The sequence below is a fragment of the Colletotrichum fioriniae genome, assembly GCF_027942845.1.
Source record: "Colletotrichum fioriniae strain IMI 355084 chromosome Unknown scaffold_10, whole genome shotgun sequence".
NCBI classification, from domain to species: Eukaryota; Fungi; Ascomycota; class Sordariomycetes; order Glomerellales; family Glomerellaceae; genus Colletotrichum; species Colletotrichum fioriniae.
In genome coordinates this window covers 842,100-868,593 of record NW_027076846.1, presented here as the reverse complement: position 1 = coordinate 868,593, position 26,494 = coordinate 842,100, and the positions used below count along the sequence as shown (strand labels likewise).

Below are 26,494 nucleotides of genomic sequence, written 5' to 3'. Positions count from 1 at the left end.
GTGTCTTGGGGATCCCATCGGAATCTACCACAAATATGGACCCTAAACTTGGATGACAAATGAAAAGACTGCCTTCTTCATCCATCGCCAGGCCGTCTGGACCAGCGTTTCCGAACGACTGAAAAAAGACGCCAGCTTTGGTTGTTGTGCCATCGGGGTGTAGAGGAAGCCTCCAGACCTGGTTGGACCTCGTCATTGCGACGAATAAGAACTTTTCATCAAGTGAGAGGACCAGTCCATTTGGGGACACTCCATTCTCTACAAGTGTCTCCAGCTTCCCGTCAGGCAAGAGGCGGTAGACTTTACCAGTTGGGTCTGTCATACCAGTTTGGCCTTGATCGGTGAAGTAGATGCTTCCTTTCGAATCGACAATCAAGTCATTTGGGCCCTTGAATCGTTCCAAGTGACGCCGGGTGATCAATGGTTTGACAGTCCGATCAATCGGATTGAAGGAGAGTATTCCCTGAACAAAATCACTTCGGTGAGGCCGAGACACTACGGGGCAATCGTGGTTTGTATCTACGAACCTGCTTGTAGTCGGCAATGATTAATCGGCCATTTTCAGTTGCCGCAAGCCCATTAGGCTCACCGTCCCATTCTGCAACAATCGTTATATTTTTCTTTGGGTTAATCTTGAGGATGCGGCCGTAGGGGACATCCACTATGTAGAGGTTGCCATTGTCATCGACAACTGGGCCCTCAAGGAATATGTGCTGAAATTGGCATGCAAAGCCACCTCGCCACTCGGTATCCTTGTCAATGCAACGAAGGTCGTCTGGAATCCGAACGTAGAGTTCGGCTTGTATGATCGGGGGCACTGGATAAAAGTTCATTGCGTGCAACGTAAAAGAACATTTGATTGTGGTGATACGCAGTGTCGACAAGATGTTATAAATGGTCGAGAAAACAACCCAACTTTGCGAGAGGCCAGCTTTGATGACCACTTTTCTCACTACTACTTCATGAGGTTAATGCGAGCATGCGATCGGCCTGGGCGGAAATCATCCGGTGATCCTGGCGTCGTCGGACTGAGCCCGGGCCTAGCTTTCGGCGCGTGTCCGAGTCGTATCTCGAACTGTTACGTTAGTGCTCCACTGCTGTCCGCGCGACCTCCCCGAACTCTGGGGTCTAGCAGCTTACGGGGTCCGGGGTAGACGAAGGGAGCATGCCGTGGGCAAGAGTAAATATTATTCCTATCATGACCGTCCTTGCCAGCATTTCCAAACTGACAGGCCATTAGCTATCAATCCTCGCGGGGGTGAAATTCTACTACGAGCTCACAATGTCTCTCATCAAGGCCACAACTGCCGCCATACGGGACAGTCCCAAAGAGATTTTCAATCGCTATCTGTTCATATGCACCTGGATATGGAGCTTCTCAGGAGTGGCGAAAGGATTCGACGAGGGTAAATTGCACACTTTGTCCATATTTATTCTAAAAGAATGCTAGCTAATGGCTTTCTTTTCACAGGCAATATTGCATCTTTAGTCACGATGGCGGTCTTTAAAACCAGATTTGGAATCGATGGCCAATCTGAGAGCGAGTACTCAAATACTAAAGGCTGGATCGTGGCTATCGCAACGGCTGGAGCTGTCTTTGGTTGTTTGGCCTGTGTAAACCTTACTGACAAGTTGGGCCGCACGCGAACGATGCAGATCTTTACATTGATTTATGTTGCCGGTATTCTCGGTCAAACCTTCTCTTCTGGTAGTATGGCGGGACTCTATATCTCCAGAATCGTCTCTGGTATGGGGATTGGCGCGACAACTGTACTGCCTCCAGTTTATATCTCCGAGGCAAGGACGACAACTTCATGAAGAACGATGACCACATGAACTGACTCGCATTATAGATTGCGCCGCGATCGATCCGTGGTCTTTTGACTTTGCAGTACACATGTTGTCAACAACTCGACGTTGTATTTGGCTTCTTCTTTAATTATGGCGTCACAAAACATTACGCAGGGAACCAAATCCAGTGGCAATTACCAACTGCACTTCAGGTTGCGCCGGCGATCATCTGGGGCTTGGGAACACTTTTCACGCCAGAATCTCCCCGTTTTCTGCTGTCTCGTGGGAAACCCTCAGAAGCCCTCAAAGTTCTTTGCGACTTTCGACTTCTTCCAGCCGATCATCCGTACGTTGATGACGAGTTTCGTGCGATGCAAGCCCAGTTGGAACACAAATTGGAAATTGTGTCAGGCGCTTCAGTTGTTGATCTCGCCAAAGAGACGTGGACCGATCTCCCAAACAGACGGCGATTTATATTGATGTTTCTAGCGCATTTGTTTTCCCAATGGAGCGGAGCGAATGCCATGTAAGTCCAGCGACCCTCCGGCAAGGATGCCCCTCTAACCTATGCCCCATCAAATTCCAGCACGCAGTATAGTCCGACCATATTTGGATATCTAGGTATCCAGGGCGAAGAGGGTCGTCTACTTGCTACCGGAGTCTATGCCATTGTCAAGTTTATATCAGTCTTGATTTTCTCGGTCTTCGTTATCGATGTCATCGGCAGAAGGCGTTCCCTTCTGACTGGAATCTGCCTTCAAATCACCACGCTTCTCTTCGTCGGTATCTATCTCAAAGTCACTAATGGACGTGACCCCGAAAACATTTCGGCAGACCCGACAGCGAGGCGAGCAAGCGAAGCTGCCGTCGCGGCCATTTACTTGCATGCCATCGCATGGTCCATAGGATGGTTTTCCATCCCATACCTCGTCAGCGCGGAAGTTTTCCCCATCAGAATTAGATCACTGTGCGTATCTGTTGTCATGGCTTTTCATTGGGCCTTTTACTTTGGCTGCTCGCGAGCTATGCCATCTCTTCTGGCCGCCACCGAACGTTATGGTGCGTTCATATTCTTCGCGAGCATCTGTTCTGTTTCGCTTGTTTACGTTTATCTTGCCATGCCGGAAACTTCTGGAAGGTCTCTAGAGTCCATGGAGAACCTATTCAACCGGCCTTGGTACACCGTGTACAAGATTGCGTATCCGAAGGCCGAAGATCTCGTACCTAGTCCGGCGGTAACAGATGCCAACGAGAAAGGGGAGAGAGGAAAGGAGGGAGAGAATGGTGCCGTTATCCACGTGGCTTAAGTCTTGGTTGCATATCCTGTAAATCTACGAGCGACAGCCTGATTTCTCAACATCTCGAGGCGGAGCCGAGTAACGACGCCTACGATTTCCTGTCTACCCAATTTTACCTTTGAGCCTTAACACAGATAAATCCAGGACACAGATACTCTTTCCGATTCGAAAGATGAAGGTTTCTCTTAGGCTGAGTAATACATAATCAAAATCCGCGGAAGATCCAACTTGGAAAAGGGCTCGGCCTTTGTTGTGAAGGAAAGCCTTTTTGGGCGATGACTCTGTTCGGGAATATTACCCGAGATTTCTGCCTTGTCAGAAACAATGACAAGGGAAGTCTGTGCTTCGGGGGCAAGGTGGGATACTTTGGGGATCTCTGAGTCTAAAAGCACTGAGCACCGGGCGTCTCTCCAAAATCTACACCCTATTTTCTCACCTCCCAAGTCCAACAGTGACGCAATACACGCTTTTTTCAAAAGTAACTTGAACACAGAAGATGGAATGATCGGAACTAAGCAACTACAGATCAACCGTTTACTTTTCGCGGCTCTGCGGCTTGCTCGGGATGTCGCGACACGGACCAAACTGGAAACCCGACTCTGCTTCAACATCCATCGTCCGAGACCCGATGTGACGGACTTTGGCTTTCTCCACTTCTGCCATGGCATAAGGAGGATCTCACAGGATACTGTAATTGTCCCAACTCTTGAACTACCTACTCCTTCAAGCTATCATCGCGATGATGCTTTTGATTATACAAACCCATCGCATCCTGAACGGGTGCCGACGGACTCCATGTCTGAGCTCCAAACTTTGTAGACCGGACGACTCCAGCTGTTCCCCCGTGGCCCCAGCTTCTCCTTGTAGACGAACCTGACTGGCTAGGACAGCTTCCCAAAGCAACCGTAGAACACGCATCGCGCGTCAGTATGGTTTCAAACACCGTATACGATCAGCTACGGCTGACCAATATCGCTGGCCGGTCGAGTTGGGGGATTCCGACGATCGTTGGCAGAGTCAGCAAACTTCTGATGGCTGGTCGTATAAAGCTGATGTGTATTGTGTTCACGCAAACCCGTGAGTAGTTCGTGTTGTTCAAGTACTCTTGTCATTTTCAGCAATATGGATATCTTGAAGACGAATCCTCTTTACCTCGGCGGTGCGCTCGTATGCGTTGCCCTAGCCGCGGTATGTTTTCAATTCTCAGGGCTTCTGACTTTTCTTGCGACTGACAGATAGCTTGACAGTACATTTATGCCGGGCTCACAAACCCGTTGTCGAATATTCCTGGGCCATGGTATACCAGGTTCACAACACTGCCATCGACCTTCAAGGTCATCACCGCACACCACCCTGATTGGATCCACGATTTACACGCCAAGTATGGGCCGGTGGTGCGGTACAGTCCATTCGAGGTCGACATCTCTGATCCACAAACATGTCAGCGAATTCATAGTGTCAAAACTGGATTCTTCAAGTCGCCATTCTACTCACTCCTGATCACGGATTCCTCTAGCGTATTTAACGAGATACGTCCAGAGATCCATCGCAAGTACAAGCGCCTGCTGTCAAACCCCATGTCAGAGACGGGCTTGAAGACGTTCCTCCCTCGCATCGACAGTAAAGTTCGCTTAGCCATTGAGCGTATTCGTGATGAGAACAAGATTCGAGGTGCAGCCGACATCGCCAAATGGTTCATGTTCCTCTCGTTTGATGTTATCGGTGATCTAGCCTTTGGCGAGTCCTTTGGCAACTTGGAAAGCGGCAAAGTATGTGGCCTCCTCCTTTCGAGATCTTGACGAAACATTCGGGTCTCTACTAACACTCATGGTTCTGAGTAGAAAAACCGATCTGTCAATGACTTCGTCAGCCTTGGTTTCGTTGGCGGACTAAGGTCGATGTTCCCCACAATCGCCCAAATCTCCCTCTACCTCCCGATCCCAGTCTTCAAAGAGGCCACCGCGATCCAATACCGCACCTTTGACTACGCCCAAGGCGCCCTAGACCGTCACGCCAAGCGCGTCGAAGAGACCGGCTCAGACCCTCACCCGACAGTCTTTTCCAAGCTCTACAATGCTGGCGAGGAAGAGACCTGGAACCCGATCGAGATCCGCGACAACGCGCAGGTCTTCATCGTCGGTGGCAGCGACACGACCGCCAACTCGATGATCTACCTCGTCTGGGCGGTGTGCAAGATTCCCGAGATTAAGGCCAAGCTCATGAAGGAGCTGGACGCACTCCCGGACAACTATACCTATGATCAATTAAAAGAGCTCACATATGTGAACTGGATCGTCAACGAGACGCTACGGCTTTACACGGCCCTACCGTGTGGGCTCCCGAGGCTAGTGCCTCCTGGCGGCGCGGAGCTCTCGGGGCATTTTATTCCCGAAGGATTCACCGTTACGACGCAGGCGTACAGTCTTCACCGGGACGAACATGCGTTCCCCGACCCCTATCGATTCTATCCCGAGAGGTGGGAGAATACCACGCAGGAGATGAAGGATTGCACCATGCCGTTTGGCGGTGGCGCCCGAAGTAAGCACTATTCCGAACAACGGCACCTCTTGCCGTTGAGACAACGTTTGCTGACAGCGAGGATCAGCTTGCTTAGGAAGGCATTTGGCTCGCATAGAGCTCCGGCTCATCACTGCCAGATTTTTCAAAGCTTTCCCGAAAGCAATTGTGTCTGATATCGAAGGGATGTGCGACAAGGATATGGAGCCAGCGCTGCATTTCCTAATGGTCCCCAGCGGTCATCGATGCTTAATAAAGCTCAATGGATAGTTGTACATCGTATCGCTAGCATAGAAAAGAGCATGGAGAATATCATGGATCCTTTGAACAATTCAAGTGGTACTGTGAGCCTCGTTTTCGCCAACCAGTGTGGAACCAAGTCAGGTCCGTGAAAGGGTGAAGGAGGGGCACAAGCTGACCCAACCGGCTTCGGGACCTCTCGCGGAAGCAGATTAGGCCCGACAGGCTGCATATTTCAGCCTGCTTACGTGGGACGATGACTGACCGTATGGAGACTTCAGTGCTAGATTCAAGCTGAGCTGACACACATGTAGTGTTCTTCTCGGAAGCCAAGGTGTTTGGTCCGGCGCGGAATTCGGATGCAGGAGTAAACTCTACCATGTCACGTCGTGTCGTGGATCTGGGGTACGGGCCGCGAAGTCAGATACTCTTCCCATCAAAATGAAGTCAACTGACTGGAACGAATTGAAATTTACTCTGCCCAGACATCGTAAGAAACTGAACTCGCACCTAATCTTCTCTGATAGGCAAACTCTCAGCCTAGTTATCCCGTGGATGAGGAAGACACAGCTGAGCTGCAGCAATCCGCGGGTGATACGGAGCGGGGATCAAGGGCGCCGTGCCCCGCCATCGGCTGCAAGGACCCCGCTACCCCGCCGCGGCCCCTTGCGGCGGAATGGTTCGACCACGCCCTATGACTTCATGCTGAGCCGCCCGTCGTTCAGACTTCATATGTAACCTTCAACTCACACACACCTCCTCACCGCCACATCCATATCATATGTTTATGCCCTCCTCAAAGCCTCAATTGACTTTCCCTCAGCTCATTCCGTCTCATCGACACCCCATACACCGAAGCAATGGCCGAAACCCCAAGCGCAAAGCGTCAAAAGTCCTCCAAGGACGTCTCCTACGAACTCATCTACTGGCCAGGCCTTCCAGGCCGTGGCGAACACGTCCGTCTTCTCCTCGAGGAGGCCGGTGCCGAGTACACCGATACCGCACAGATCGAAGACGGCGTCAAGACTGTCCTGGCCCAGATCGATGACAAGAACCTGGGCGATGAGCACAACCCGCCTCCCTTGGCGCCCCCCATCCTCAAGCACGGAGACCTCCTCATTAGCCAGACGCCCAACATTTTGCTCTACCTAGGACCGCGCCTAGGCCTCGCACCCAAGATCTCAGAAGATGATGACGGCATCTACATCATCAACGGCCTCGCGCTGACTGCGCTGGACGGACTTAGCAACGAGGCACACGACACGCACCACCCCATCGCAACGGGGCTGTATTACGAGGACCAGAAGGAGGAGAGTAAACTCAAGGCAAAGGACTACATTGCCAATCGGTTGCCCAAGTTCTTTGGGTACTTTGAGCGGGTGCTCAAGAGCAAGGCCAGCGGCGAAGGTCCTTGGCTCTATGGTGGGTCTCTGACATACGCTGACTTGGTACTCTTTCAGGTAAGATATCCCTTTTCATAAGCGCTATGGTCCTGTAGATGGTAACTCTAGCAGTGTGTCGATGGTCTGAAATACGCGTTCCCCAATGCACTGAAGCGGATCGAGGGCACTGGCGACTACAAGGGTCTCTTTGCGCTCTATGATGCCGTCAAGGAGCGGCCCAAGATCAAAGAATACCTTGCAAGCGATCGTAGACAAAAATACTCCCAGGGTATTTACCGTCACTACCCTGAATTGGATGAAGAGTGACAGTGAGAGTGGGGTTATCTAGGAAAGGTTCATTGGTTCAAGATACGTCATGATGGACGAGTTGCAATGAAAATCATTTATCTAAGATCGAAAAGCATTTATGTTGCATTCAGCAAAGATATCACCTTGGAATTGCATGCCTTTATTTTTCCGGTCATCCCATCCCCGGCAGACCGGTCGCTCTTGCCGTTTGCTGCGATCCCATATCGTTTTGAAAACTCACCTGGTGGTTTGTTGTTCTGCCTTAGGACCCATCACAATTGCTCGCGTCTTCACAGCCTTCAGAGCCTGCCTCACCTTTTCTTCTACACCAACTCAGCTTCTTGACCCTTTATTTCATTACCACCCCGAACACTTCTGGGGAATTCTGATTGCATCACCAAACCATACACGTACTTAGTGGTCTTGGATCTCGAGAGCGATATTGGAAGATCACGTTACCCGGCCATTTTCTGGCGGAAAGCTCGCCCATCATGAGCGGTCAACCGGATCCCGCACCTCTGAAGGAGCCATTGAATAAGGAGTTGTCCCCCAACGCTCCTGGCAACAAATATCCATCATTTGTCGAGATCGCGAGGGCTTGGGGTCCTCACATACCTCCCGACACCAGCTACTACGCCATAGAGGTGAGTATCCTCAGCAGTCTGTTTATCATTTGCCAGTGCCGTCTCAACGATAAGCCACTGACTGATCTAAATGACTGTGATAGTACAATGACCCAGCCCTACTGGAGAATATCAAGATGCTCAAAGAACTCATGTCTGAGTACGATCAAGATCCCACCAATCTCCTCGACCTCGTCATGAGAGTTCCACCTAGGCTGAGCAAGTCAATTGTTTACCTGGTGGTTATGCTTCTTCAACAGCAAAAGTTGCTCGAGAGTATACTTATGGTGACGGAGCTGCGTACCAAGTATGACGCTGGGGCCATCAGAAACACAAAGAACGGCCAGAACGTGAAGGAAAAGAAGAAAAGGACAAAGACTAGAAAGCCGGCCAACGTGAAGAATGACAACGAGAACGCCGAGAATCGAGATTCCATGGCCTTCAAGGGTTCAGAGGAGAAGAACGAGCAGAATCAGACGGAAGACAAGATCAGCAAAACTTCAGGGTCCGCCGAGAGTAATGCTGGGGCCAACCCCAACCATCTGGTGGTTTCCAAGAGCAAGAAGAAGAAGGAGTCAAAGAAGAAGAAGGCTGGCAAGGCCAGTGAGATTGCCGGGAACAAACCAGGGGTCAACATTGACCAGCCGGCAGTCCCCCCAATCACAACGGCCATGGCAAAGAAGAAGGCTGAGAGAGATTCTGAGTCTATTATGAGCAATGCTGGAGCGATCATCAGAGAGTCGGGAATCTCTGGGAGCAATAAGGAAAAGGCAAAGGAGAAGATTGACAACCATTCCGAGACTGCCAAGAATAACACAAGAGACAATATCAAACAGCACGCAATCCCCAAGAGCAAGAAAAAGATTGCAAAGACCAACAAGAGAGATGGTGCTGCGGATAATCGGGAAGAAGCTAAGAAGACACAGCCCGAGAGTGCCACAGGCTCAACGAAGACGCAGAACAACAACAAGGTCGATGGTTGCTCCGAGTCCGACAAGGGCAAGAAGAAGGCACAAGTCAGCCAGACAACGAATGGAGAATTTTTCTCTATCTTCGAGATCGAGTGCATGAAGAGATCACAGGCTCGTGTTGAACGCGGGATCAAAGATTGCCAGGAAGGGTGGAATGTGGTGCAGAAAATGGAGGAGGCACTGACAGAGTCCAAACGAGCCAAAGCCAGACAGATGCAGGCTCAGGAGCAGAAGAAATCTGCCGAGGGTGGTTAGTCAGTACTCCAAAGGGTTCCATCAAAGCTGCCCTCAAAGTCACTTCAAGTTATCAGGGTAGTGGGATGTGGATGAGGAGAATGACGGAGTCTGGGCGAACAGCCTGGGAGACAACGGGGTGGACTCTAGGCTCAGGAATCGCAAGGAATGCTTGGCAGCTCTTGATCCAGTAGCTTTCATAAGTCATCCTGCAATCAGTTGTATCAGTGTTCTCATCTATCAATTAAAATGGAATGTGACCTTTGGTGTGAGAAGGTGAATCTCTTTCTTTTGAGTGCGCAATGAATTACTTAAGGTGTAGGGACAGCGCTGGCTACATCCACCTTGGCTTCACCCAATTTTGGTCATCTTGAATAAGTGCCGGAAGAGGATTGTGAGTGTTCCGTCGCAGACAGGATTGGAACGACTGGGGGGTCAAACATAAACAAAAAGATACAGAGGTAGGCGTGTCCCTTCCGCACCTGCACCTAGGCCGATCGGTCTTTGCCCATCTCTCACTTTTCACCTTTCACCTTCTTCCCTCAACCCACCCACCCGATCTCAACACGCTTTTCTTACTCCCATACCACAAAGCAGAGGGCCATTTTCTATATTTCTCTCATTCTTTGGTAGTTGGGAATCACAAAGAATCACCCAAAGTCACATTCAGGCCGAATCGAAGCCATGTCTGACTTTACTTCAGACTCTGGCTTGGATTCTGCCTCTGATCGTGAAGGCCCTCAGGTGCCTTTCCGCAGCAGCCGCAGCGCCGCAAGACGTAGACGCAGAGTCCGTCAGGTATGCTCTTCCTTACACTCATCTTTGTATTACCTCGCTGCATCCCGAGAGGAACAGTGTGAAGTCTGCTCAAGGAAAAAGAGAAAAAGACCATTTCTACTCACTTCACTCTCACAGATGCAAGGACGGCGTCTCTATGAAGCTGATCTTCCTGACCAACACGATGATGACTCCGATGATGGCTCTGAAAGCGAGACTTCTGCGCAGTGGGCTACGACCCTTTACGCCACTCCCGAGCAGCTGAGAAACCTGCCTCCTCTTCCTCTCAATCACTCAAACTACGTAACCGACAATGCCGCTGCGTCTAACCCCATCAACCCCTTCCTCGGCTCTCCTGTCCTTACAGAGTCTGATTCGGAAGATTCTGAGAATGGCCTCAACAACGCTGTCTTTGATGATTCTGACATCGATGAGGCTGCTTCCGACATCTCTGCGGATAGTTTCGCCGACGTCGTCCTCGATCCTCGTATCCTCGAAGCAATTGCTCCTGCAGATTCTGGGCGAAACCCTATCGTGATCAAGTGCGCCCGCATCATTACCAGAATGAGGGCCAGAATTGCGGAGAATCCTGTCATCATCACTCAAGAGCGCCGAAACGCCATTAAGACCATCGGCGAGATCTTTCCGCTGCGCCGACTGACTTACGCTGGGGGCTTTTTCACTCGATTCCAGCCCCTTGGCCTTTCACATGAAGAAATTCTTCTTGACGACGTAAAGGCCTCGTTGGCAATGGAGCTGCATTACAACGAACTGATCGAGCGGTTCAATAGCATCAGGGATCGTACGCAACAACTCAATAACGAGGTCAGTGGCGAGGAGTTCCTTACTGACGAGGAGGACTAGCTGAGCCAGGTCAATCAGGAGCTACTAGGTCATCGAGAGGTGCAAGAGCATCAACGCCAAGCGCAGTCGAGAGCTTTGCTTACACAGAGCGATTCGAGCGACATCAACATCACTGTCCTCAACCCTCGCGAGCTGCGCATCGAGATTATCAAGTTCGTAGCCAGGGCAATGGGCTTCATTGTAGCCTCGGTCAGCATCATCCGCTACCACCTACACCTTTTGGAGACTCTCTCCTACCGTCCACATCTTGTCATCGCGACGATGGGTTGGGCAACTGCATTGGCTTTGTTGGCCTACTTGTTCTTTGGCCTGAAGTTTTGAATGATCTCCCAAGAGGAGATCTGGATGGTCCAAAGAGGAAATCGGAAGGCACGTTCGGAATTGGAAAGCCACTTGGCTTTGTGCGTTGTCGCTGTTTGGCAGGTAGTCTTCCCATGGAGGACTTCTCATCATGATCATCAGTGCTAGAGGTAACTTAGGGCAAATGTTACACAAGAGCCACCCACAGACCACATCTCACTCATTCCACCCGTCTGCGGGCAGAGCATAATCCGAGGCGTGGGGCTTTGCAGGACTCTATTAGAATAGCTCACGTGCCATGTCGAATGTTGAGAAAGCATAGTTCTCAACTCTGCTGCAACACTTCATGTTTGACCTTTTCAGACCGCGCCAGTCATCAGAGACAGTGGTATAAATGAGGGGTGAGAAGAATCCGGGGCCTGATGACTAATGATACAGGCATTCCCAGTTGACAAGACTGGAAATAATGATGTTTCGAATGGGATTATGAGCTTTTGAGGATGCTCATCACATGGCCGCAACACGTAGGTGTTCGTAGAAAGTCCAGTTCATCCGCGAACACCCATGACTCGCGGCACCGGTGTCGGGATCATAAAGCACCGCCACCTTGGATCCGTAGATTTTTTGTTTTTTTCTCAGGGGCGTGCTCCAGCTTTTCGGCCCAGTGGTGCCCAGCCGGGGCCCGATGAATAAGGGGGTTTTCTCCACAAGCTTCCCCAACATCGTTACCCTGGCGTGCAGGCGGAGAAAGGCAATTGCCCCAAGATGAGTTGGAGAAGCTCTAGAACTGCCAATGTCTCTCAATAAACGGTCACATGAGGCAAGTTAAAATTGGAATTCCAGCCACGAGCTCTGTTGCGTTGGTGACAATACGAGAGGGACCCTGAATTGCAGGGCCAAGCTGCCAATAGCTCGGGTATAACAAGGGTTTTGGAGGACTAGAGCTTGTGTGCTAAATTTAGGTAGGTGAGTCTTTGAGAGATGGCGGATTTCCTTCCGTTATGCGTTGATGTTTGCCTCTTGGAGTTGCTTTTCAGCCTAGGAAGACAGCTTTAACCAAGGCTGAGGTTGGAATGTTTCGACTCAATTCCACCACCCCGTGCCTTTTGATTGGTTTCCATAGACTTCTGAGCATTCAAGCCACAGATGTCTCGTTTCTCCAGGTTGCCCAAAATGTTGAGGTCAGTGATAGTGGCAAGGTGTGCTTTGGTAGCTCCACCTCTAATCCCGGTTTATCAGGCCGGACCAGTCCAGAAACGTCACCGGGCCCAGTTTATCAAAAATCAGACTGTCTGTCGCTCTCTCATTAAAAACTTGCGGTCAGGACTCAGGAGACAGCGGTGTGTTCTTAATCACTTCAACTTTCAACCTCAAGCTCACTCCCCCCCCTTTCTCTCATAATTCGCTCTCACCATCTCATCGATCGCCTCCTGAATTACTCGCCTGTACCAATTATCTACTTTTAATCCTAAGATGCCTCACAGCACGGAGAGCCTCAAGCTCACCAGCAACAACCTGTCCTCAATCTCCTCGCAGGAAGGCAAGCAGACTGTAAAGGTCCCCACCTACGACCGCAGCGTCGTCAAGGAGGGCATCGTCCACGTCGGAGTCGGTGGCTTCCACAGAGCTCATCTCGCCGTCTATATCGACCGCCTCCTCCAGAAGCACGATGAGCGCGACTGGGCCATTTGCGGCGTCGGCCTCCGGCCCAACGACGCCGCCATGCGCGACGTTCTGAGCGCCCAGGACCATCTCTACACACTCATCGAGCGCTCCGCAAAGGGCAGCAACGCCAGCGTCATCGGCAGCATCAACTCGTTCCTCTTCGCGCCCGACGACCGCGAGGCCGTCATTGCCAAGATGGCTCACCCGGACACCAAGATCGTGTCCCTGACCATCACCGAGAGCGGCTACTACTACAACGAGAACACTCACCAGCTGCAATCGGAGCACCCCGACATCCAGCACGACCTGGCCAACGAGGACCAGCCCATCAGCATCTTTGGCTTCCTCTACGCCGCGCTCGTCAGGCGCCACGCCAACGGCCAGAAGCCCTTCACCGTCCTCTCCTGCGACAACATGCAGAAGAACGGCTCCATCACCCGCTCCATGCTTGAGTCCTTCGCACGCCTCAAGAACCCAGAGATCGCCGCGTGGATCGCCGAAAAGGGCGGCTTCCCCAACGCCATGGTTGACCGCATTACCCCAAGCACCTCCCAGAACGACATCAAGTCGCTCGCAGAGGTCTTTGGTATCGAGGACGGCTGGCCCGTCGTCACCGAGCCCTTTATGCAGTGGGTCGTCGAGGACAAGTTCTGCGACGGCCGCCCGCCCTTTGAGAAGGTCGGCGTACAGATCGTCGAGGGCGTCCACGAGGTCGAGCAGTTCGAGAAGCACAAGCTCCGCCTCCTCAACGCCTCGCACTCCGCCATGGCCTACCCCGGCCAGCTCGCCGGCTTCAAGTACGTCCACGAGGTCATGGAGCACCCCGTTTACCGCAAGTTCGTCTGGCAGATGATGCAGGAGGAGGTCAAGCCCCTGCTCCCCGAGATCCCCGGCGTCGACATTGACGAGTACTGCAACACCCTCATGGAGCGCTTCTCCAACCCCACCATCATGGACCAGATCCCCCGCGTCGCCCTCGGCGCGTCCGGCAAGATCCCGCAGTTCATCATGCCCTCCATCGCCGAGCAGATCTGGACCACGGGCCCCTTCCGCCGCCTGTGCTTCGTCGCCGGCGCCTGGTTCCGCTACATCAACGGCGTCGACGACGAGGGCAAGACCTTCACCGTGGACGACCCGATGCGCGAGGAGCTCCAGGCCCTGGCAAAGGCCGGCGGCAACGACCCGCGCCAGCTGCTCAGCGTCAAGATCCTCTTCGGTGACGACTTGCGCGGCGACCAGCGTTTCATTGATGAGGTCACCAAGGCCATGGAGCTCATTGCCAAGGATGGCGTGATGGCCACCATTCCCAAGTATGTTGATTAAAGCGAATCACCACTGGGAGTTGTAAAACTGTTTGTCGACTTGTGCTGGTACAAGCAGCCTTTTATGTTATAATGAGTAAAGCAGGGATAAAAATGGGTACTTGAAGCGGTCATGAGGATTTATAGATATAGATATAGATATTTATAGAGACATTTGTGTTTTGATTTTGTACAAAACGAGGCTATTCTGTGCGTTTGATGCTAAGACCAAAAGAATTTGACTGTGACACAGACACCAAAGATGGAGGTGCAGTAAGAAAACGAGCAGGAGAGGGATCCAAGGCTATTGAATTGCCGGCAAGTCTCCCGGCAGCTTCCAGATATTCTCAGAGTTCTTTAATGTGTCGGACAAACCACTTGCCTCGCTTACCTGACAGGCTTTCGTTAATCTTATTAACCCCCCCTTTAAGGCTCGACAAAGCCAGGCAAGGGAAAGAAATGCTCGAGAGGGAGCAGCTAACCCCTTGACTCGACATTCAAAACAATGAGGTCATGGAAAAAGACAAAGCGAAAGCTTCTCCCTAGACCATCGCCAGCCTGTACTGAAGGCTGGTTTCGTTGACCGAGCTCCTTGTTACTTGAGCTGTGTGATAATCTTGATCCGTCGCAATGGCTCTCTCGATTCGAGCCAAGAGGATTCTTTAGAAATCCAAGAAAGATGAGGGTAATCTCCGATAGCTACAAATAGGCCTCTGTTGCCAGTGATCAGGACTTTTTCTTTTTGTGTTCATCGACTCGTCAATACTCGGAAGAGCCAACCCGCCCGCTTTTGCTTCTGGGCCCATCCATATCATAGCTTCGATACAGCATTCAGAGTCATCTGCCTGTGATTAAGGAAACTTGCAAAGCCTTTTCCTCTGACCCTTGCTGGTGAGTTGCTAAACCATTATGGAAAGAATACGACTTACCTCTAGCCTTCGTCTCAGGTTCGTCAAGTACTTACGAACTTCACTCTTCGGATCACCAATCATCTTCAAGCTCCCATTATGTATATCAAGTGGAATCTCACCGACAGCGAGAGAGTGAGTTGTCACATACATCCACTTCTACCATGGCTTAGCTGACCTGACGAACCTGGAAAGACTGAGAAACTCGTCTCAGTTGGTGCCAACTTGAACACTTCGCATAAGGTGCAGAACAGCCTGAGCCCCGGAGTAGCTGAGCGGGTTGCCGATCAACTCACCACGGAGGAGCAAAAGGAGAAGGTGTTCCAGGGGATCCATTGCGTCGCAGCTGCTTCCAGCTCGTCTTTTGCCTGTGAAACCTTGGTCGACATGTACCTGATGTGTTACAAGCTCAACGAGGACCAGACAAAGGCAATTGGGAGTTTGGACAGCGAGGTTAAGCAGTTGCGTGAGCTGATAATCGTGCTGCGCGACAGAGTAAATAACTTGGAGCGATACGCCAAAGTAAGGCGGTGCAGGTGATTTGAGCAGAAGTCATCGACCTCTCTGCTTTGGGGCACAAGTACTTTTCAAGTAGAGGGTTGAAGTCATGAGTTACCTCAGGATCCGCGGTAATACAACATACCCTGCGGGGAGTTTTAAAGGCTGATTCGACTAGTATCATGCAATAAATATACGCGAGAAGTATTATTTCCCGCAATCGGAATTGTATGCTTCCTTGACTGCTGGCATCTTACCTAGTTGCAACTCCACAATACATGTCTACTGTACCTCGGTACCTTATCGTGATGTACATCTAGGGTCCCCGGACCACAGTCCCGGACCCGGCAGGACCACAACTACGTTGACCCGGGTGACTACCGGCCGTTCCTCTCTGGCGAGGTTTCAATCACGCCATTGCTGCTCCTACTCGGCATGTTTCAAGCTCAGCTAAGTAAGTATCGAACTGTCTTTGATTTTCCTTACCTGACTACCCTTGCGCTTGGGTCGCCATCAGGAGGCTTGCTCCTTACGGTTTACCCAAATTTCAAAGGTGTCTTTATTCTTATCTCTACTTTACCCATTGACCGGCGCTTAGCTATCTTAGATACGCAAGAGTCACAAGAAAACCAAACAACACCTAAAAGAAAGCCAGCATCTGGACCAACCAAGATGGCGCCAACAAACAGGGTGAGAAGCAAATAACCCACAAGAGTCCGCGCCGCCGCTTAATTTCATCGCAGGTAATCAAGCGATGCCAAGAATTTCCCTGATACATGCCCGCTATCAGCAACCTTTGACCATCAATTACCTCAATTACTGTTCAGGAGGGGAAGACACCCAAATTTTCATCGAACCCTGGCTCTTGACATGGAGTCACGAACTTTCTCCTTGTTGCTGCTCTTGACCGTGTTCAGGGGGACACCACCCCGGGTGCCGGTTCCATAGCTCTCTGTTCACGGCTAGGATGAGTAGGCGATTGCATACATCGTCATGCTGTCCAGGTAGGCTCATCAGATGCTATAAGTCTACCACAATCTGTCTGTCTTTTGGGTCCAGAGACACTGCATCCGCTCCTCGATCGTCAAACACTCAGAGAAATCAACCCGCTAACGCTTGGAACCTCTTGCGGCATCGACACACAACTAAAGCTTCTGAGGCCATCTGCCACTCGCTGCTTCACAAGTCGAAGACTTCCTCCGTCTCAATATCTGCTAGTATGTTCGCAATTGGGGTTTTGGACTGACCAATTCTACCCTTGCCTTCCTCCTTTGACTCTCAGTAGTCCAGGACGTAACTCAATTTGAAGATTACGCGCCTCGTCCGAGAATCACTATAATGTCGGGAAGCAGGTTTCCACACCCCGGAAATATTGTATGTGCATCACCTACGTCCCAAGTGTCTCATAAGCGTCCACGCAATTACCTTACTGATGACTCGGTAGCCATTTCAGTTCACCCGACTTGAAGTCCCAGAAGGTACTGGTGCCGAAACCAACAAAGAGCCTGTGAGTACCCTACTTCAAACTGGAATGCATCCAGGTTCCTAAGCTAATGCTTGAAGTTCGACTTTTTCAATTTAATGGGTGCAGCACTTCCTGTTTTTGACGGATATTATCAGATTAGGGAGTTCAAAAACGAATCCGCTGAAAACGCCCTTACGAGCATGGACGTGAATATGCAGATGGTGGAGGCGGTCAAAGCCTTGATGCGCATGTATAATGCAACTCGGAATTGCCACGACTGTCAGCTTACCGGCACGGGCATCAATTCCTCTTTAGTTCCTTGCTTCCACACGCACGCACCAGCGTTCATGTTTTATGGTCTTGGTCACCTTCTACAGATGGTTCGAGACCAGGCCAAGGAATTTGAGGAAGAGAAAAAGAAACAACTTGCAGTGAATGCGCAGTTGTGGGCGGAGGTCAACAAGAAGCTTGAACCCTTTCACCTGGCCAGCAAGCCCCGCCATGATTCTCAAAATGCAGGTGGTTGTTCTTTTGGTCCTCTTTCTGAAGCATAAGATGGTCAATTCTTTGCAAGCGGATGGAATCAGCTTCATCGACGCCAGTCGTCAAGCTGCTTTCGAACTTTGGAATCAGTATGCAGACGTGTGCTTCAGGATCCGGGGGGGTTGGGGGGTTATTTTGGTCTTGTGTCTGTTCTGAGACTCAAAGTAGATAGTTGACAATTATGCAATATCCCGAGCCTGAAATATACTCTATTGTTCCGGTTGGAACCAGTAACACCATAAGTACCATCATGAATACTCTGCCGTAAGGTTTTCATTACTTCGACCACCTGATCCACCGAAGCGGCATCTCCCTCGCACATCACGAACTTCGTAATGACTCTTCTCTATGAAAAAGGTCTCTTTTGGCAGATCTCCTAACATAAAGTCTAGAAAGACCCATGATATGTGGTTAAAAAGCGAATACTACTAGATGTGATGCCCGTACCTTAATGTGAAAAGTCGCGGTTGTTGTAGCTCCACCGCCGCCGTCCCGTGTGGGCATCGGTCGGCCCTTCCCGGTCGAAATTCAACTTCACCTGCTCCTACCCACCAGCCACACTCGTCTCTTCAGATTGTGACTTGCCTTAATTTCTGTAATTCTGTGATAAAGTCACCTGATTTGATACGTACTTGCTCAAGAAAATTCACTGAGTCTCTAAATTGTATTTTCTTCAGCCCAGAGCCAATGATGTCCTCCTTTCCTGCCACTCACCGCGATCACTCTTCTCATCTGAACTACCTAATACCTTAGTGAATATACCAACTCAGGCATCACGCCTTTCAGCTTCTCCTCCTGCCTCATTTCGGTAATTATCTCTCAATCAGCTAGCAGATTTAAATAATCCGTCAGGTACGTACCCTACCGCCCTACTGATCCCGATCACCAACCCTCTCTTCCGAAAGGTATTTAATCCCCCCTTCTCACTCGCGATTCTTCTTCTCTTCTTCAACCATCTCACCTTCTTCATCAATACCTCAATCAATCGCAATTTTCCTCTTCCACAGCCGATCATCCAATCCTAACATGGACGGCAACAATCTTACTATCCGCGTCAAGGCATCCGAGGCCTCTGCCAATACTGAGCTCGTAAGTCCATTTTTCATTCACACTCGACTGCCTTTTTGCTTTGAGTCTGCGTTGGTCTTTCGCAAAGCGTGGAAAAATTTACAGGCCTGTGCTACACCGACGCGCGAAGGGGTGTCTTGGAAGCAGATCTTTCGCTGCTTCCAGGCAATGCAGTATGCCCCCGACGCGTCGAGGTGAGGTTTCTGTTTAGTCCTTCTCATACTCGCTCCCCTGCCTCGGGAGCGAGGAACGGTTGGTTGCGCTTTGCGATGACCCCATTTTCAAGCCTCGTAGCTTCACCCCGGAGCTACCTCTCAGCGCAGCATCTTCTCATGGTGTTGACTGCTCGATGTGGGCTCATGGTCTGGATTGGCCGGCAACCGGTCCAGAGGGTGCCAGTGGTCATATTTCCCTGCACAGACGGACTTTTGTCCCGAGTAAGTCAGAAGTGCAGGACTCTACGAAAGGGAACCACACCGCTCTGGGGATGCGGACAAGCTGCAAATTTCGAGGCATATCGGGTGCGGACTTACTCAGCAAGGTTTCCCTCGCTGACTTGAATGTAGACACAGAACAATTCCGAGCTCACTCACAGCAACATTGACGCCAAAGAGAACGCCACTCGTCTCACTCAAGGCGTTGTCGGAGTTCTTCAGCGTTCCGGTGCCGATCCGACCTATATCCAGGCCTTCGCTGAGCAGCAGGGAGCTGTTATCGCCCTGACGGAGAAGGCGGTCAAGGAGGCGGACAAGATGACTCTGGCTTCAAAGAACATGCTCAAGTACGCGAACCACGTTGGACCCGAGCTCGCCATTGCGACTGAGCAGTACCAGTTCCTCTCCGAGGACTACCGCGACAGCAAGAAGCAGATGCAAGAGATTGGTGGCCAGCAGGCCGAGGTCATGAACAAGGTTACGGCTGTGGAGTGTCGCATGTAGACTTTGGAGGGTCAGATGGGCGACCTCAATGGCAAGGTCGCCAACTTGGAGAGCCTCCTTGCCAAGGTCTGCCAGGCCATGGAGAGCTCAAAGGATTTCTAAGGAGTTTGGAGGATTTTGGTTCACTGTCCGCGCCCCTGCAAGGCCAGGATCGCAACAATCAGAAACAGCCCAGCTTAGCATACATAGCATTTCCCCAGACACTCGAGAGGTCATCACATTCCATCACGACCAGAGAATACACTTGAACTCGCCCTTTGCCCTATCAACTTATTCTCTATACTTGTGGTTCTGTGCATGACAAGTGATGCTTCGCATATTGTTTGATTGTATGCACTATTGCCTCCTCTGATGATCCGGGGCTGCTGATGTCTATTTCACCCATTGAGAACACGAAGGCGGTCAAGCTTTCGATGGTATGGGGAAAGAAGGTGAGGCAAAGGTGAAAGAGGAAAGAGCATCTTGAGCCAGTCGCGGTTTCCCTCCCAGCTTTTTACACACTCTCGCTTCCACCCTCACCGCCCACTACAGGCTACAGCACGCATGCGCTAGACCATCTATCAACTTTTCAGTTTTGTCACAATCAAGCTCGAGTTGAAAACTTTCATCCCCTGGGTATCTTCCTCACACTTGCTCCTTACCCACCACCTGGGTTTTGTTCTCTATCCACAGCTTGTCATCCCACGCACACAATTCCCTCCGTTTCTCAACACTTTCCTGCCACTCGCTTCCTTTCTCAATACACGACTGCCTCTCACCGTCCGCAAGCTCTCCATGGCATCAGAGAAAAAGAAGAAGAGCCGCCCCGGCAAGCATCAGCGCCAGTACTACAATGCGAAGAAAGCCCGCGAAGCCCGCGCGAAATGGCACGAGACTGAGAACAACGTCTTTTCCAACATGGGAACTGACCCGAACGGAAAGCCCATGGGGTCGACGGAAGGATACCAGTCGCCCCAAAGCGACAAGGTTGCTGCACCTAATCAGAGAATCGAAAAAGCAGTGCCACACGATCGCGAGTACCGTCCTGAGCCAGAGCTACAGAAGAAGACGGGCAGAAACAAGAAGGTGAGTACCTCAGGTGCTTCTGTTGAATCGGTACTCTTGAAACCTCTATCAGTCTCCGTTCCTTGTAGTTCTCATGGCGAATAGCCACTGACCGATCCCACTCTCAGAGCCAGAAGAAGCGACTTCATCACTTTACTGTTCATCACGGGGAACAGATGATCAGACGCCAACATCTCAACGAGAGATCGATCCATCTCATCTGGAAGACGACCGATGAAAACCATTCCATGTCGGAGAACAAGCACAAAGAGATCAAGGAGAGAGCCGCGGTTATCGAGAAGCACTTCAACCTCGCGGTTGAGCAGGGCAGCTTGATGCAGAGAGATATCAAGAAGCTTCAGGAGACTATCAATACTATGCAGCAGGATATTGATACCATGAGACAGGTGGCTGAGGGCCAAGGCGCCGAGATTGCTGAGCTCAAGAGCAAGCTTGCTGCTGCTCTTTCTCGCCAGGCAGGGAGTACGGATGAGCATACCGGAGACATTCAGCTGGGTCGGATGGAGCATTGTGACAAGATCGCCCGTGATGAGATACAGGCTTTACAGCACGGCCACGAGGAGATGAAAGCTGAGATGGCTGCCATGAAGGAGCAGATGAGTGCCCGCCTCGAGGAGACCGGACGGAAGCGGATTCTCAGCGACGAGGACGACGATACTGAAGGAGGCCCTCAGAAGAAGGCCAAGGGACTTGGATCTGGTGAGACTGGAGAGGGAAGCCAAGATCAAGGCTCCAAGCCAAAGACCGAGGCAACTTGGTTGCCTTCCCGACTTCGGGAGGGCAGAAAGACCACTGCTTACTATTGATTCGGGTGTTTGTTTATGTCGATAGAGGAACGTGTAACATTATTAATTTGTCACGCCATCGTTCTTGACCTGAATCTCCCAGCTGTCGGTGCTCCGAGACCTGTTCGCAGTGCATGTAGTCGTTGACGATCTCTGACAGCGGATGTAGGCGCCCATTGCCCCGTGAGAGCGGAAATGGCGTCAAACAAAGCATCTTCACCATTATAGACTCGTCACGTGGCGCCATTCTCGAAGCCAATAACGCTGATTCTTGGCTTCAATCAGAGGCTATCTCACACTAGCCAGTGCACATAAATCATCGAGTACACCTTAGATAGGCCCCTGCCAAGCTTCCGACGACAACTCTATGTTAGTATGGAGTAGACGAAAGGCAAAGAGGCTATAATGAGAAAGCGGCTGGGTCATAACTATACTGTAAGCTCGAATGAGAAGTGGCAAGCAACAATGGAACATAGTCTACTCTGGTTCAGCAAAGGAAAGAAAGGATTAGCATCGGACGCTGGAACGGAAACCATCACATCTCAAAGATAGGAAAGAGGGAAGGAAGGGCATTGCTGATGCCCCAGTGTCAGTTGAACGGCCATTTTGAGACTTCATTCAGAACAACCAGCACTAAGTCGGAAGAGTGGTTGGGCACATAGACATGGATATGTAATTACACAAAGTAGCCTTTGTACCTGTTCCCTCACATCCCCTCAAATACCTCTTTGCTGCAGACAAAACAGTCAAGCCTCGACGCGATGTTCCACATCAGGATGGACACCATCTGTGAAGCTCTCAACCACCTCTAAGGCGCATTCTGTCATTCTCCACGGAAACAGAGTCAAGGCCGTCAGGGTCCACTAGCTGAGTGGCTTGAGGAAGACCGCTGATGCACCAATTCAAACTCATCGACACTTTGAGCAGGTCCAACTCGAATCCTGTCACGACCTCTTTGATATTCAAGCCTTCCATCAGTGACAAGTCGACAGAAACCTAGCTTTTGTCAGCGATAATTCTTGGGGGATATCGTGGAGGTCACCTGCTCGAACCAGGTCCGAGATCTGAACTCCTTGCTAAGCAGCCTGCCTATTGTTGGCGTTGATGGCATCTCTCATGCGACAAAGGAGTCGTTTAACTTCCTCCTTCACCTTCTGGAAGGTTTCCCGCCTCGTATTTTTTGCCGTCGGCTGGGTGTTGACGGCTGCGCGGGCGCCCTCGAGCCTTTCGGAGATCGTGCTGGACAGAGATTGAATGGCAAAGGTCATCTGCATGCGGTCCCAGACCTTGTCCATCTCCTGCGATGATGCTAGTTAACTTCCGTAACTTCCACACTATTAGATACGTAGGTAGCTGAGAGGCCAACCATACCGCTTCCCTTCCCATGATAACCGTCATCTTCCTGCCATTCTCGTCTATAGCCACTTGCTTCTTGGGCTGGTCCTGATTGCCGTCGTCCAGCTGCTCAGTGGCCTCTCGACGGACCTGTTTGGCCTTCGTCCCCTTTTTCTGCTTCTTTCTGGGTGCGTTCTTCTTTTTGGTCATCCTGATTGATGAGGGATTCAGACGATCGATGTGGAGTGAAACTCGGACTTGTGTGTTTGGTCGATGCTACTCCCTGTATGAAGAGTAATGAAGATGAAGGTTGATATGCGCTGAAGGGAAAGATGAAGGGTGCCGTTTGCCAGGATCTCACCTTGATGGGGGCGCAAAGGGTAGAAAGGGTCAACCGAAGTGTTAGGCTGGGAAAGTTGCGGGTGGAGGCAGATTCTGTGCAAACGGCCACGCGCCCACGCCGCGCGACGTGTCGTGCGTATTAGGCACCAACCGCAACATTTGAGTCTTCCAACTGAGATGGAGGCGACTAAGAGCGATCATCAAGCTCCAAGATTCCAAAAATCTGTCACGAAGCTTTTTCTTCACAAGATTTAACTAGTAGAACTATCCGTACAGGCTATGACAAGCCAGTGAGTCTTTACGCGAGTCACAAATCCGACTCATCTCACAGTTGTTACCAAGACAAGCGGACTACGCCGGATACCAAGCTATCAGGTAAGGTATACTCTCTATTTGGGTTGAAACTTTGGCTACCCAGATGAGTCCACTCGACTGTTCTTGCTTGGGGTATATGTTAGACTACCTTTGGTTCAGGACGTGTCCCTCCTACCCATTAAGTACACTTGGGCCAATCTGGGCTGAACCCCGGACCGGCCCGCTGGAGGTGTCTTTCGGCGGTCCCATTGGCCTGCGAGCTTGCTGCACTGCACCCCCACCAGCCTTCTCTGCCAACCACATTCGTCCAGTGACATAACTAGACCTACGGCGTTTTTGGGCGTTGAGTGCGGCTTAAAAGTACTTTGACGACGCGCCTTTCTAAAAAGATTATACCCAAAGAGCATTGCCTTTGGTTTTGCCTCGGGCGATGGCAACTTTGCTTATTCCTCCATAGAGATTGAGGCGCCACCTCGGGTGCGCCGTCGACTCTTTGTAGACAAGCAGGACAAACTTCAGGTGCACTTCGATTGAATCTGGACCGAGCCTCATCAAATCGCACCCAGTGAGGGATTTTATCAATCAAGGGAGATTGGTTGGACATTCAATCCGGTGGCATTTTCTCGTCGAATCTGGATTGTCCTACACAGTCGGAAATACTAGGCTGACTGGAAGAGCGAACTTGTTTCCTCTGAATACCCTATCCTTGGATCCCAATGCTGAAGCTGGCGGTCCACCAGGTAGCCCAATCCTTCACCCTTTCAATCCCAAACGACAAGAAACTTTAGTCTTGAAAGCACATGCAGACGTTGCTAATAGTGTACGACCGACCGTAAACTAAAGACATCTCACTAATGGTAGACGCAAGTTGTGTTCGGCTGGATACGCTCCTCGTAGACTTCAAGCTCCTCCTAAACAACATCATGGGCGAGACCCTCCATGTTAAGTCCAAACCCCTCTTCCATCTCGGACTTGACATCCTTGTGGATATCAGCCTCCATGGCGGACTTGATCATGGCAACCTCAGCAGCAACGGTGACGCGAACCAACGCCTCAATCTGGGCAAGCATCCACCGAGAGTCATCCCTAGTCTTCTTCTTGATGGCGTCGTCAATGTTCTTGGAGAGCTGGTCTTTCAAGTAGAAGTCGAGGGCATCCTGAACGTTTCCAACAACGCACTCTTGGATGATGGGGACAGCACCTCGAATAGCAGGAAGCATGTGCTCTTCGGCCTTGGTCGCAAGAGTGGTGCTGATGGCCTTCTGGGCTTCGTGAACGATCTTTAACACATCGTGCTTGATCTCTCCCTTCATGGTATCCTTGAGCTGATCCAGGGCATCCTGCATGAGAGCCACCTTGAGTCTGGTGAAGACGTCCTCTTTGATCTCATTCTTTAGGTCATTGTTGATTCCGTTCTGGATCTCTTTGAGCTCGGCAATGGCATCGCCCTTCACGTCCTCCATGATGTCGTACTTGAGCTGGCTACCCATCTCAAGTCTCATCTCGTGCTTGACGTCCTGCTTGAGCTTGACGTCCTGCTTGAGCTTGAACGTGATGTCGCGCTTGAGGATATGCTTGGGCTCCTCTCTGAGCTCGTAGTAGATGCGGCCATTGATGTCGCCAGTGAGCTCCTGCGCGAGCTCCTGGATGAGGCGCTTCTCAATTGAGCGCTTGAAGTCTCCGTCGACTCTGGTCTGAAGCTCTTTCTTGAGCTCGTCCTTGAGTTCATGCATGACTTGAGCCTTGAAAGCAGCGACGTTGTCGCTGGTGAGGACCTGGTCAAAGACAGGCGTGTCCTTTGGCGGGCTGACGGAACGATAGGACAAGGGGGAGTTGCGATTGACAGAGGTGTCCCCACGACTAGATGTGTCCGACAGGACTGAACGCTCGGACTTGATGCTCTGTAAGCCACCTCCAGCGTCCTCGGACGCTCTAGGAATACGTCCCCAGCAGCAATCATTGACGTTGTCATTGATAGGGCTGATGCTGTTGGTTCCCTCGATAGTATTGGTATATTCAGTCGACGTAGCGTTGCCGGTGCGGGCAGAAGCGGAAGGGCGGTGAACGTGGTGCTCGGTTCCCATAAGCTCAATCGGCTCACGGTTCAAGGGCTGAATGATGCGATTCTTGGCCTCTGCATCTTCCTTGAGGCGCTGGTTCTTCTCGTTCTCAAAGGCTTCTTCAGCCGCAGCAATCTTCTTGCTGGTCTCGTAGACACGAACAATCAAGGCCTCTCTCTCCATCGTGAGCACCTGCAAATAAATGGTCAGTATTTCAACCATCGGCGCTCATCAACCTCAACACGGATCCATCACGGTTGAATAAAGCAGTATGAGCACTCACCTCAATGAGGTTGGCAGTCTCAGGTACGAGATGCATCTTGGCGAAACGGTACGCTTGCAATGATCAGCAAAATAAGTCAAGATTGGTATGTAAAGAAATTCTTACAGTTGGTACGCGTTGTGCTTGTGAGTTTCGTTGAAATTGGTGTTTTGAGGGATGCGCGAATGTGAATATCTCAAGGTAATATGAACTGTTTTGCGAAGTGCGTGCGGAAGAGTGTGTTTGAGGGGGCAAGAGTGAGGCAATGTGTGGTTAATGATGAATAGAGGATGCGACAGGGAGAACGCGAGATTGTTTTGACAGCGCGTCGGGAAGCCGTCTCAAAGGTGCTTGAGAGGGAAGGTGCAATTGAGAGAAGGCAGGAGCTGGGTCAGAAGGTTGAGGAAGGTGCCTGCTGCCAAATCCAGACTCACCTTCACTTCTATCTTCACCTTGGCCTGGGACGAAGAACAGCCCAAACACCATCAGATACCCGAGACAAGCTACCTGAGGTATCTGCGCCTGTCTAGCTACCTTATTGGTGCAGGGAAGCAAATCGTCACTGCCATGCAAGCTTCAAAGGAAGGGGCGGCTTCCAATCGAGTTCTCAACAGCACTACTTCAGTCTGTATGAAACC

General features: G+C 51.0%; 10 protein-coding genes across 10 annotated transcripts; 8 read left to right on the top strand and 2 right to left on the bottom strand.

Annotated features, from left to right (window-relative positions):
• Positions 1–1,282: 1,282 nt before the first annotated feature.
• N0V96_008294 (uncharacterized protein) lies at positions 1,283–3,098 on the top strand (the record flags this gene model as incomplete). Its single annotated transcript, XM_065758282.1, has 4 exons — positions 1,283–1,406; positions 1,472–1,797; positions 1,854–2,317; positions 2,378–3,098. 4 exons carry the CDS (start codon positions 1,283–1,285, stop codon positions 3,096–3,098), a joined length of 1,635 nt encoding a protein of 544 aa, XP_065613037.1.
• Positions 3,099–4,211: 1,113 nt separating this feature from the next.
• Positions 4,212–5,782, top strand: N0V96_008293 (uncharacterized protein; the record flags this gene model as incomplete). Its single annotated transcript, XM_065758281.1, has 3 exons — positions 4,212–4,277; positions 4,337–4,858; positions 4,931–5,782. The coding sequence occupies 3 exons, from the start codon at positions 4,212–4,214 to the stop codon at positions 5,780–5,782; spliced, it is 1,440 nt and encodes a 479-aa protein (XP_065613036.1).
• A 924-nt stretch (positions 5,783–6,706) lies between these two features.
• On the top strand, positions 6,707–7,555 carry N0V96_008292 (uncharacterized protein; the record flags this gene model as incomplete). The annotated part of the gene is made up of 2 exons (XM_065758280.1): positions 6,707–7,306; positions 7,361–7,555. 2 exons carry the CDS (start codon positions 6,707–6,709, stop codon positions 7,553–7,555), a joined length of 795 nt encoding a protein of 264 aa, XP_065613035.1.
• A 473-nt stretch (positions 7,556–8,028) lies between these two features.
• Positions 8,029–9,386, top strand: N0V96_008291 (uncharacterized protein; the record flags this gene model as incomplete). Its single annotated transcript, XM_053192744.1, has 2 exons — positions 8,029–8,181; positions 8,265–9,386. 2 exons carry the CDS (start codon positions 8,029–8,031, stop codon positions 9,384–9,386), a joined length of 1,275 nt encoding a protein of 424 aa, XP_053049684.1.
• A 663-nt stretch (positions 9,387–10,049) lies between these two features.
• Positions 10,050–11,006, top strand: N0V96_008290 (uncharacterized protein; the record flags this gene model as incomplete). The annotated part of the gene is made up of 2 exons (XM_053192745.1): positions 10,050–10,163; positions 10,281–11,006. The coding sequence occupies 2 exons, from the start codon at positions 10,050–10,052 to the stop codon at positions 11,004–11,006; spliced, it is 840 nt and encodes a 279-aa protein (XP_053049685.1).
• A 1,773-nt stretch (positions 11,007–12,779) lies between these two features.
• N0V96_008289 (uncharacterized protein) lies at positions 12,780–14,294 on the top strand (the record flags this gene model as incomplete). The annotated part of the gene is made up of 1 exon (XM_053192746.1): positions 12,780–14,294. One exon carries the CDS (start codon positions 12,780–12,782, stop codon positions 14,292–14,294), a length of 1,515 nt encoding a protein of 504 aa, XP_053049686.1.
• Positions 14,295–18,712: 4,418 nt separating this feature from the next.
• Positions 18,713–19,692, top strand: N0V96_008288 (uncharacterized protein; the record flags this gene model as incomplete). Its single annotated transcript, XM_065758279.1, has 2 exons — positions 18,713–18,775; positions 19,321–19,692. 2 exons carry the CDS (start codon positions 18,713–18,715, stop codon positions 19,690–19,692), a joined length of 435 nt encoding a protein of 144 aa, XP_065613034.1.
• Positions 19,693–20,466: 774 nt separating this feature from the next.
• N0V96_008287 (uncharacterized protein) lies at positions 20,467–21,563 on the top strand (the record flags this gene model as incomplete). The annotated part of the gene is made up of 2 exons (XM_053192748.2): positions 20,467–20,757; positions 20,865–21,563. The coding sequence occupies 2 exons, from the start codon at positions 20,467–20,469 to the stop codon at positions 21,561–21,563; spliced, it is 990 nt and encodes a 329-aa protein (XP_053049688.2).
• Positions 21,564–22,618: 1,055 nt separating this feature from the next.
• N0V96_008286 (uncharacterized protein) lies at positions 22,619–23,087 on the bottom strand (the record flags this gene model as incomplete). The annotated part of the gene is made up of 2 exons (XM_053192749.2): positions 22,619–22,840; positions 22,914–23,087. The coding sequence occupies 2 exons, from the start codon at positions 23,085–23,087 to the stop codon at positions 22,619–22,621; spliced, it is 396 nt and encodes a 131-aa protein (XP_053049689.1).
• A 1,358-nt stretch (positions 23,088–24,445) lies between these two features.
• Positions 24,446–25,913, bottom strand: N0V96_008285 (uncharacterized protein; the record flags this gene model as incomplete). The annotated part of the gene is made up of 2 exons (XM_065758278.1): positions 24,446–25,786; positions 25,905–25,913. The coding sequence occupies 2 exons, from the start codon at positions 25,911–25,913 to the stop codon at positions 24,446–24,448; spliced, it is 1,350 nt and encodes a 449-aa protein (XP_065613033.1).
• Between the last annotated feature and the right edge of the window lie 581 nt (positions 25,914–26,494).